General features: G+C 43.0%; 1 protein-coding gene across 1 annotated transcript; it reads left to right on the top strand.

Annotated features, from left to right (window-relative positions):
- The first annotated feature begins 7,394 nt into the window (after nucleotides 1–7,394).
- GADD45G (growth arrest and DNA damage inducible gamma) lies at nucleotides 7,395–9,371 on the top strand. The gene is made up of 4 exons (XM_038402750.2): nucleotides 7,395–7,566; nucleotides 7,687–7,788; nucleotides 7,888–8,101; nucleotides 8,414–9,371. Exons 1-4 carry the CDS (start codon nucleotides 7,514–7,516, stop codon nucleotides 8,522–8,524), a joined length of 480 nt encoding a protein of 159 aa, XP_038258678.1. The 5' UTR covers nucleotides 7,395–7,513; the 3' UTR covers nucleotides 8,525–9,371.
- Nucleotides 9,372–10,944: the final 1,573 nt, after the last annotated feature.

Raw genomic sequence — 10,944 nt, 5'->3', positions numbered from 1 at the left:
AGATTCTTAAAAAGCCAGAGTTGGAAGTTTGCATGTCAGGAGATACTTAGATGATCCAGTATTTGCATCTGTAATTTCAATAACTGTATACACAAATATGTGAACATATTTTGGCCCACTCTGGATCCTTCTTAAGTAATTTTCTTCTCTCCCCTACCCATACACAAACGGGTATGTGGAAGTTCATTATAATAAACAAATTGCAAGGCACTGAATCAGGTCAGGATTTTCATTCTATTTCATTACCCATGGAAATTGGAGTCTACTTATAGTGAATCCCAGAGTATAAATCTGAAAAGTGTTAGTGAGCATTGTTTATTTGCCCCATCCACATTAATACAGTGTGAGACTTGCAGTGGCCATTCACATCATAGATTATTCTTCTAAACAGTGCATGCAGTCCTCTCTATGATTATGTATTCTTATGATAAGAGTATAGACAAATAACTAGCAACACTTAGCAATGTATAAAGAAAAGGAGTACTTGTGGCACTTTAGAGACTAACCAATTTATTTGAGCATAAGCTTTCGTGAGCTACAGCTCACTTCAACGGATGCATTCGGTGGAAAATACAGTGGGGAGATTTTTATATATATACACACACACACACAACATGAAACAATGGGTTTTATCATATACACTGTAAGGAGAGTGATCACTTAAGATGAGCCATCACCAGCAGGAGGGCGGGAAGGAGGAAAACCTTTCGTGGTGACAAGCAAGGTGGGCCATTTCCAGCAGTTAACAAGAACGTCTGAGGAACAGTGAGGGTAGGGGGGAATAACATAATAACATGGGGAAATAGTTTTACTTTGTGTAATGACTCATCCACTCCCAGTCCCTATTCAAGCCTAAGTTAATTGTATCCAGTTTGCAAATTAATTCCAATTCGGCAGTCTCTCGCTGGAGTCTGTTTTTGAAGTTTTTTTGTTGAAGGATAGCCACTCTCAGGTCTGTAATCGAGTGACTGGAGAGAATGAAGTGTTCTCCGACTGGTTTTTGAATGTTATAATTCTTGACGTCTGATTTGTGTCCATTTATTCTTTTACGTAGAGATTGTCCAGTTTGACCAATGTACATGGCAGAGGGGCATTGCTGGCACATGATGGCATATATCACATTGGTAGATGCACAGATGAACGAGCCTCTGATAGTGTGGCTGATGTGATTAGGCCCTATGATGGTGTCCCCTGAATAGATATGTGGACAGAGTTGGCAACGGGCTTTGTTGCAAGGATAGGTTCCTGGGTTAGTGGTTCTGTTGTGTGGTGTGTGGTTGCTGGTGAGTATTTGCTTCAGATTGGGGGGCTGTCTGTAAGCAAGGACTGGTCTGTCTCCCAAGATCTGTGAGAGTGATGGGTCGTCCTTCAGGATAGGTTGTAGATCCTTGATGATGCGTTGGAGAGGTTTTAGTTGGGGGCTGAAGGTGATGGCTAGTGGCGTTCTGTTATTTTCTTTGTTGGGCCTGTCCTGTAGTAGGTGACTTCTGGATACTCTTCTGGCTCTGTCAATCTGTTTCTTCACTTCAGCAGGTGGGTATTGTAGTTGTAAGAATGCATGATAGAGATCTTGTAGGTGTTTGTCTCTGTCTGAGGGGTTGGACCAAATGCGATTATATCGTAGAGCTTGGCTGTAGACAATGGATCGTGTGGTGTGATCTGGATGAAAGCTAGAGGCATGTAGGTAGGAATAGCGGTCAGTAGGTTTCTGATATAGGGTGGCGTTTATGTGACCATCGCTTATTAGCACCGTAGTGTCCAGGAAGTGGATCTCTTGTGTGGACTGGTCCAGGCTGAGGTTGATGGTAGGATGGAAATTGTTGAAAACATGGTGGAATTCCTCAAGGGCTTCTTTTCCATGGGTCCAGATGATGAAGATGTCATCAATGTAGCGCAAGTAGAGTTAGGGGCATTAGGAGACGAGAGCTGAGGAAGCGTTGTTCTAAGTCAGCTATAAAAATATTGGCATACTGTGGGACCATGCGGGTACCCATCACAGTGCCACTGATTTGAAGGTATACATTGTCCCCAAATGTGAAATAGTTATGGGTGAGGACAAAGTCACAAAGTTCAGCCACCAGGTTAGCTGTGATATTATCGGGGATACTGTTCCTGACGGCTTGTAGCCCATCTTTGTGTGGAATGTTGGTGTAGAGGGCTTCTACATCCATGGCTAGGATGGTGTTTTTAGGAAGATCACCGATGGATTGTAGTTTCCTCAGGAAGTCAGTGGTGTCTCGAAGATAGCTGGGAGTGCTGGTAACGTAGGGCCTGAGGAGGGAGTCTACATAGCCAGACAATTCTGCTGTCAGGATGCCAATGCCTGAGATGATGGGGCGTCCAGGATTTCCAGGTTTATGGATCTTGGGTAGCAGATAGAATACCCCAGGTCGGGATTCCAGGGGTATGTCTGTGCGGATTTGTTCTTGTGCTTTTTCAGGGAGTTTCTTGAGCAAATGCTGTAGTTTCTTTCGGTAACCCTCAGTGGGATCAGAGGGTAATGGCTTGTAGAAAGTGGTGTTGGAGAGCAGCCTAGTAGCCTCTTGTTCATATTCCGACTGATTCATGATGACCACAGCACCTCCTTTGTCAGCCTTTTTGATTATGATGTCAGAGTTGTTTCTGAGGCTGTGGATGGCATTGTGTTCCACACGGCTGAGGTTATTGGGCAAGTGATGCTGCTTTTCCACAATTTCTGCCCGTGCACGTTGGCAGAAGCACTCTATGTAGAAGTCCAGGCTGCTGTTTTGACCTTCACAAGGAGTCCACCCAGAATCCTTCTTTTTGTAGTGTTGGTAGGAAGGTCTCTGTGGGTTAATATGTTGGTCAGAGGTGTGTTGGAAATATTCCTTGAGTTGGAGACGTCGAAAATAGGATTCTAGGTCACCACAGAACTGTATCATATTCGTGGGGATGGAGGGGCAAAAGGAGAGGCCCCGAGATAGGACAGATTCTTCTGCTGGGTTAAGAGTATAGCTGGATAGATTAACAATATTGCTGGGTGGGTTACGGGAACCACTGTTGTGGCCCCATCAGCCACACTATCAGAGGCTCGTTCATCTGCGCATCTACCAATGTGATATATGCCATCATGTGCCAGCAATGCCCCTCTGCCATGTACATTGGTCAAACTGGACAGTCTCTACGTAAAAGAATGAATGGACACAAATCAGACGTCAAGAATTATAACATTCAAAAACCAGTCGGAGAACACTTCAATCTCTCTGGTCACTCGATTACAGACCTGAGAGTGGCTATCCTTCAACAAAAAAACTTCAAAAACAGACTCGAGTGAGAGACTGCTGAATTGGAATTAATTTGCAAACTGGATACAATTAACTTAGGCTTGAATAGGGACTGGGAGTGGATGAGTCATTACACAAAGTAAAGCTATTTCCCCATGTTATTTCTCCCCCCCACCCCACCCTCTACTGTTCCTCAGACGTTCTTGTTAACTGCTGGAAATGGCCCACCTTGCTTGTCACCATGAAAGGATTTCCTCCTTCCCACCCCCCCCTCCTGCTGGTGATAGCTCATCTTAAGTGATCACTCCCCTTACAGTGTGTATGATAAAACCCATTGTTTCATGTTCTCTGTGTGTGTGTGTGTGTGTGTGTGTGTGTGTGTGTGTATAAATCTCCCCACTGTATTTTCCACCGAATGCATCCGATGAAGTGAGCTGTAGCTCACGAAAGCTTATGCTCAAATAAATTTGTTAGTCTCTAAGGTGCCACAAGTACTCCTTTTCTTTTTGCGAATACAGACTAACACGGTTGCTACTCATACATTGCTAATGACAGGTTTCTAGCACTTGACCTTTGGAAAGGATTGTATATACTAGGATAAATTTGATCCTGGTGTAAGCAGGCACTACTCTACTGATTTAACTGGAATTCTCTGTTTACATTAGGACTGAATTTAGTCCATTAACTAATTCTCTCTCAACCTCTGTGAAGCAGGTATGATTATGTCCTTTTTATAAATAAGTAAACTAAAACAGAGATTATGATGTGCTCAGGCAAGTCCATTGGCAGAGGCAGGATTATGATGCAGGCATTGTGTACGGGGCTAGAAGCCAGCATTCTACTAGACTAAATGTGACTAAATATTTGAGAAAAATTCCAGGAAATCTCATCACTGCTGAACTGTATCCCACACGAGATGTAATCTGAGAAATGTTCTCAGGAAACAGTTGGTTTATCTAATACATTTCCCTGTACCCCCAAATTAAATAAAGATTCCTAGGAAACTGTTGCTGGGACCTGCAGTTAAACACCTCATGTTTTGCTTACAAAACCTGAACGTTTTGCAGCCATTAGATTTGAATTCTGATTCTGTCATGGATATACTGACATTAGTGTTCATGAAGGAACTAGAAATAAACATAAGAGGAAATATTTCTAAGTATTAAATTGAAGGTCTGTCCAAACTGAATAGAAATTGCAGTACTTAAAAAAGGCTGAAACTTTTCTTCAGATAAAATAATGCATTAACATACGTTGCTGGCATCACAACAGAGGCAGGAGTTGATCTAAGATTCCTAAATGAATCTTGATCTAAGATTCCTAAATGAAGCGATGAAGTATTGAAAAGGACACTTTCAGTGTTCTAGACCTGAACTGCATTTAAAGGAGGACTGTGTGCCTCAGGGGATTTGGTAACAGGATACAGACTCCTTTGTCTATAGGAGGCTGGATTTGATCCAGCCTAAGTTTATATATGATTGCTACTATTACTTCATGATGGCTCTCTAGTGGTCTATAGGAAACAAGCTGGTGCTGGTCTCAACCCACTTCTTAGGGAACAGCTATCCATGTAACAAACACTAACTGGCAGCCTCAGCATTGGTGCCAGTTCATTGAATAGACATGGAAACTGAAACTACCCTCCTCATTGAACTTGGTTCATCTGGCACTGATGCCATCGCTGTGGGGAAATCGGTACTACTGCTACCTGTTCTGGGGATAAACAGAAAACGTCAGTATTCAGATCATTAAATCCTGCTGCTTTCACACTAAATTCATTTAAAAGGGCACTATCTACTCAAATTTGACCCCCAAATTAGATTTTTCTAAAATCAAATTTCTACAAACTTTGGCCCAACTGGAACATTTCTGGTTTTCTGAAAAACAAGTTTTAAAAGCAAATTGGTTATTCCTTCAGTGTTTGCAGTCCAAATATTGCAACCCAGAGAACTTGACTAAGAAATGGATATAACTGATTTTTACTATCCTAGGTGAGAGAGATGCCAAAAACAAATTACTCTATATAGTATAGAGTATTTTTAAGTCTACGGAGGTATTAGTGATCTATAGGCAACAAAATAGTATGTGTGTGTGTGGTGTGGGTAGAGAAATGTGTGTTGAACTCTGGAGTTACACTCGGATTTAGGTGGAGACTTTTCTAAAATGTGTTTTGAAAAATCTAAATCAGATGTTGAATATAACTGACAATGATCCTAATGGCACAGTTAGCATACACTTATTTTATAAATACTTTATATTGTTCATTTAATACATAACCTAGGGTTTTCTTCGTTCTAAAGAAAATTTTGTATCCTTTATTTGTTAGGTAGCTTCTAAATCCTTAAGCTCACAAGGTGGTGCAATTTTACTTTAATACTGATTACCATTCTGCTAGAAAAAACAAACCTTTTTGTAAGTGTACAGATGCAGCAGTTTCTGTACTCTAGAATAAGTATAGGGAATTAAACATCAGGCTGTTGGACAATTTGTACATGGATCACTGCTTAATACATGTCCCTTTTTTGGTTTGCATGTATTGGCTCTTTTTTCCAGCAAATCCTTCTAGTGTTTCTGCACAGTAACTTGTAACTAGGGCGGGGTGAGAGAAGAGGAGGATACATTTTAGCAGCGGCTGTTTAAACATCCAGCAGATAGCGCTACTACTCAAGATTACAGTGTTTTTGACAGGTTTCAGAGTAGCAGCTGTGTTAGTCTGTATTCGCAAAAAGAAAAAGGAGTACTTGTGGCACCTTAGAGACTAACAAATTTATTAGCGCATAAGCTTTCGTGAGCTACAGCTCACTTCACCGGATGCTTTTGAGTGAAAGAAGACAACAAGGTTTTCAGGAGAAACTGGTTATAGTGTATGCAGTACACTGATTTGGATACTTAGTAAAATGACAGGTGAAACTCTTGCTAGTTTTCAGGGGGTGAGTGTGTTGAATATACAGGGAGTTCACAATATGCTACAACCTGTGTCAACTTTTTAGTTTCCACTAAAACTATTGCACACAGTTACACTTGTGGAAATAGATACATGTCTAGTGAATTGTTCTTTTAAAAATTAATCACAAAGCAGGCTATAAATCATTCCAAATTTGCATTGAAATGCTGGTTGCTTGCTTTGCCAAACTTGCATGTGTAATTTTCTGAAATGTATTAATTGTGTATGAAGGATTAAAACAAAGAACAATAATAAAGTCTTTAACTAGGAGATGATCGCGTGCTCAAAACATTCAATTGCACTCTAGAAGCGTGTGCAAATGGAGACATTTATCTGCAATAGCAGATTGGACGATACAAGAGAGTAATGCAATTGTCCTCTCTTGCCCTCCACCCCAGCAGCAAATCCCCACCCCAGTGGCAGGTGGACAGTGTTGCTATGAAGAAAAATAATCAATTGTCTGAACTCCAGACTGCCACACGCCAGACCTCCACTATTGTGCGCTTTCTATAGAAATGCAAAGTAGCAGCGTGTGCCATCCACAATCTGCTCCACACACCGACTCATTATTCATACAGGGCTTGTGTCCTCATTTTGGTAAAGTTTGCAAGAACATTTCTGCAGCAACCTACGTTGGTAGTAAGTCTGCCAAGCAAAAATAACTAGTGTGCTCGGAAAGGAACTCAAAGCATGCAAAATTAGAGAGTACAATATGCAATGATTCACGTGTAAATGTAATTTGTCTGTGATGTAAACCACTCTCCTCACCCTTTAATTTTTATTGTGATTCTGCCCTACTTACTTGTATTGCACTCTAAATAAACCGATAAGAGTTGCATTGTCTTTATGTTCCCCTCATGCAATATTTTTAGTGCATTTTGCATAATTTTTATTAAGACGAGGTTCACAGGTGCCAATAGCACCAGACAACGCCACGTAATTTATACCCTTTTTATGATTTTTTGTGTAAGGAAAGAAAAAGAAAAAAAAAAATTACAGCTGCAGTGTCTGCCTGGCAACACCATAACAAAAGCAGCAGCACTAGCAGACTCGAGGCAATCTAATTCCGCCCCCCCCCCCCCCGTGGCCTCCTGGCACGAGCCGGCCCAGCCTACCGCCTGATTATCATAATAATACTCCCTCAGCCTGGCCAATGAGGGCTGCAGAGACTCCGCCAGCTGCCGGCACAGCAGCCAGGCTGCCCTATAAATACGACAGCGGCCGCCGGGACCCGCACAGAGCCCGTCGGAGAAGCGGATCGTGGGAACTAAAGGCCGAGCCGAGCCGCCCCGTGTGGATACGGATACGGGCTGTGAGAAGCGACATGACTCTGGAGGAGATTCACGGACAGGAGCCAGTGCCCGAGAGCGGCGACAGGTACCTACCCGGCCGGGGCGCGGGCGGGCGGGCGGGCGGCGCGTGTGCAGGGGGGCGGCGACACTGGGGTCTCGCGCCGGGCCCCGGACTGAGCCGCCCCCTCCCCGCTGTGTGTTGCAGGATGCAGGGCGCCGGCAAAGCCCTCCACGAGCTGCTGGTGGCGGCGCAGCGGCGCGGCGGCCTCACCGCCGGGGTCTACGAGTCGGCCAAGCTGATGAACGTGTGAGTATCCGCGGGGGCCCCGGGGGGGGGGGGTGGGGGTGGCGGCGCGGGGTGGCCGGGCCCTGGGGCGCCGCCTCTCACCCCGCCTCTGCCCCGCAGCGATCCCGACAAGGTGGCGTTCTGCGTGCTGGCCGCGGCCGAGGAGGACGAGGGGGACATCGCCCTGCAGATCCACTTCACCCTCATCCAGGCCTTCTGCTGCGACAACGACATCGACATCGTCCGCCTGCACGACATCCCCAAGCTGGCCGACATCGTGGGGCCCAGCGAGGAGTCGGGGGAGCCCCGCGACCTGCACTGCATCCTCATCACGGTGAGTCCGGGGCCGCCGCCCGGGCCCTCCGGCAGCCAGCCCAGACCTGCCCCTACCGGGGCTAAAGCCTCCTGTTGCTTCTCTGTGACCCGGGGAGTCCAAATCCATCCTCCATGCCGCCTCTGGGTGCGGCAATTAATGGATTGCTGGTGTTCAGCTAATACCACGGATCTCTTCCCCTCCCCCCCGTCTTGCTCCAGCCTGCCCGTTTAAAGAAATTAGTCCACTTTCCCAAAGCACCAATCTCCCGCTGACCTAGCTTAGTAATAGGTACTCATGGAACGTGTTTTGTCTTCTTCGTTCTTCTCACAGAATCCCAATGAGGATGCTTGGAAGGATCCAGCTCTGGAAAAGCTGAATCTCTTTTGTGAGGAAAGCCGAAATGTCAATGATTGGGTGCCCACGATCACCCTGCCTGAGTGATGAAGGTTCAGTGCACTGGAGAGGTTGAAACCTTTGTTGCATTCTCATCATGGTGTTGCACACCTGGGTGAACCCACAAGTTGCTAATTCTGTGGATTAGCCTGGTCAAGAGATCGGATTAAGTCGCTCAGACTGGCAAGCAGCGGGCTCTTGTGGAGAAGAAAGAAGTGAGGGAGAAGGGGGATGTCTCATGCCAGCAGTGAATCCCCACTGTGCTGCAGCAGTGGAATGGCTGGCATGCCGTGGAGCTGAATGAGTATTGCAAGTTTACAGGAGCTGAAGAAATATTGCAAGTTTTCAGGTCAAGTGGAACTGTAAGAAGGCAGGACAGAAGATTGGGGAATCCGACAAAAATGACTTGGAAAGATTGGACAAAATATTGTAACTATGAACTGTTGGCACTGTCTCTATAAAATTTTAAGAAGAAACATTTTGATGAGCTAATAGAGACTTGTTACTGTGACAATTATACAAAGACTTTTCTACAAAGACTTATGCAGACCAATTTTATCTGAGGCCTTTGGGCTGCTTTGCAAAATTGGTTTACTAAGGCAATAATACTTTTTATTTATGCTGCTATTAAAGTTCTAATGTTTATAATAAACTTTTTTGATAAATAACTCTGTTCTTTTGCTTACTGGGTGGGGAAAACCTTATTGTCCTTTTTAAAGGTCTTGGGCTACCTCTTTCATATCCCTTTACTCCTATAAAATTGTGCTATAATGGACCAATGCATGGAAATTTGCCCTTACTTGAAAATACTTGTTTGTACTTCTGAGGGATAGCAGCTGATTGAATAGCCATGCTTTCTAGTAAAACTGATCATTTGACCTTTCGCTCCTTTGCAGCAGCTGCTGAGCACAACAGCTTGCAAGGCTGAGGAGCTGCATGCTTAATGAGCTGAGTTATTGTGGTAGGCAGCCTTTGTAGTGCACTAGAGAGGAATACCCCATGTGTCCCAAGAGAACATACATTTCAGACCTCAAGCATTTTTTAAATATAAAAGGGTTAATTATAATTTAGGATGCCACTATTGGAATCCGTCAAAGTCACTGTCTGACAGTAGCCGTGAGTAAATTTTACAGAAACATTTAAAATATGATGAAAGCCTACATGCTTTTCTGGTTGCATTTAATACTTTATTTAGATTACAAGTAAGTAAACCTAAAACATTGCAAACACGACTAACATTGCATACATATTTCTGAGGTAATAGCTTGCATCTACTTCAAGCCGTCATCTGACTTGACTGACTGCCATGTTAACTGGAGCAATAGAAGCTGGGATTGCCTGAATAAAACAAAATCAAGTTCTGGGAGCTATCTAGGCAAAGATGTATGTTTAAAAAATTAACTTGTTACATTATTACGTGGTGTAACATCACTACTTGGGTGCACTGTGTTGTCTGAGCATTCAACAGGGAGATTCTAATATACAGTAAAAAGAAAAAGGAGTACTTGTGGCACCTTAGAGACCAACAAATTGATTTGAGCATAAGTTTTCATGAGCTACAGCTCACTACAGTTAACATCTAGGGGGCTGTACCTACTACGTGCTTACAAAAGACAGTTGTGAAGTTGCTGGAAAATCTTTCTTAGGAGAAGAGCACAGGAGAATGACACACACAATCCACATTCTTATTTTAATATCATTTATACAAAGTATACTAATGCATACTGTGATTGTAGGTGAAGACGAGAACAAGCCTGAACTGTCGCATTAAGTATCTTTCAGGAAAATAACTGCATAGGTATCAGCATAGTTCCTCTATTAGTTGCTTTGCAAGTGACTAGCATTTCTAAGTAGAATAGTTCAGGTGTAAATGTATTGGAGGATTTTATTGCATCACCTGCTCCTGATTCCATTGTTCTTGATAATGGAAGTTCAAATTCTCTGTGGTTTCTCTATTCCTATGGTGGAATATGTTTCATGTACTCATTGCTGTGCTTTATTGTCATAGCCATTATGTGGTATGATAGAGCATTATAATGTAAATAGAGTAACTCATATTCCCGATATGAGTAACATGGCAAGAAATATCCTAAATAGTTTTATGCTGTGAGGAATTACTCTGGTGAAGTATACATTAGGCTTTTAAGTTTAATTAATTTATTTTATTTCTGTGCTACCCTTTCTTATGGATGGTTTTACGCATTTCCTATAATATGGAGTATCTTCTTAAGATAAATAGAATAGCTATGGTTAGCAAAGCAGGCTGGTACATCTGTTATAGAACTTTAAGCATTGTACTCTTGGGACACAGTTGTAAATGTCTGGTATTTAAATACTGTAGTGCATTAAAAATACAAAAGATAAAAATAAGTGTTGAGGAGGTGGAAATTTTAAAATTTTATGCCTCCACTTGCACATGTTCTCACTTCAAAAGTTACTTTTAAACTAAGGCTTTCTTAGTATTATTA

Source organism: Dermochelys coriacea, chromosome 5, assembly GCF_009764565.3.
Source record: "Dermochelys coriacea isolate rDerCor1 chromosome 5, rDerCor1.pri.v4, whole genome shotgun sequence".
Classification (NCBI taxonomy): Eukaryota; Metazoa; Chordata; order Testudines; family Dermochelyidae; genus Dermochelys; species Dermochelys coriacea.
This window is presented reverse-complemented; position numbering and strand designations above follow the sequence as displayed.

Excerpts from the sequence above, each read along its gene's own strand:
- GADD45G (XM_038402750.2), top strand. The coding sequence starts at position 7,514 with ATGACTCTGGAGGAGATTCACGGACAGGAGCCAGTGCCCGAGAGCGGC. Across the intron at positions 7,567-7,686 it reads GTGCCCGAGAGCGGCGACAG|GATGCAGGGCGCCGGCAAAG; the intron begins GTACCTACCCGG and ends TGTGTGTTGCAG. Across the intron at positions 8,102-8,413 it reads TGCACTGCATCCTCATCACG|AATCCCAATGAGGATGCTTG; the intron begins GTGAGTCCGGGG and ends TTCTTCTCACAG.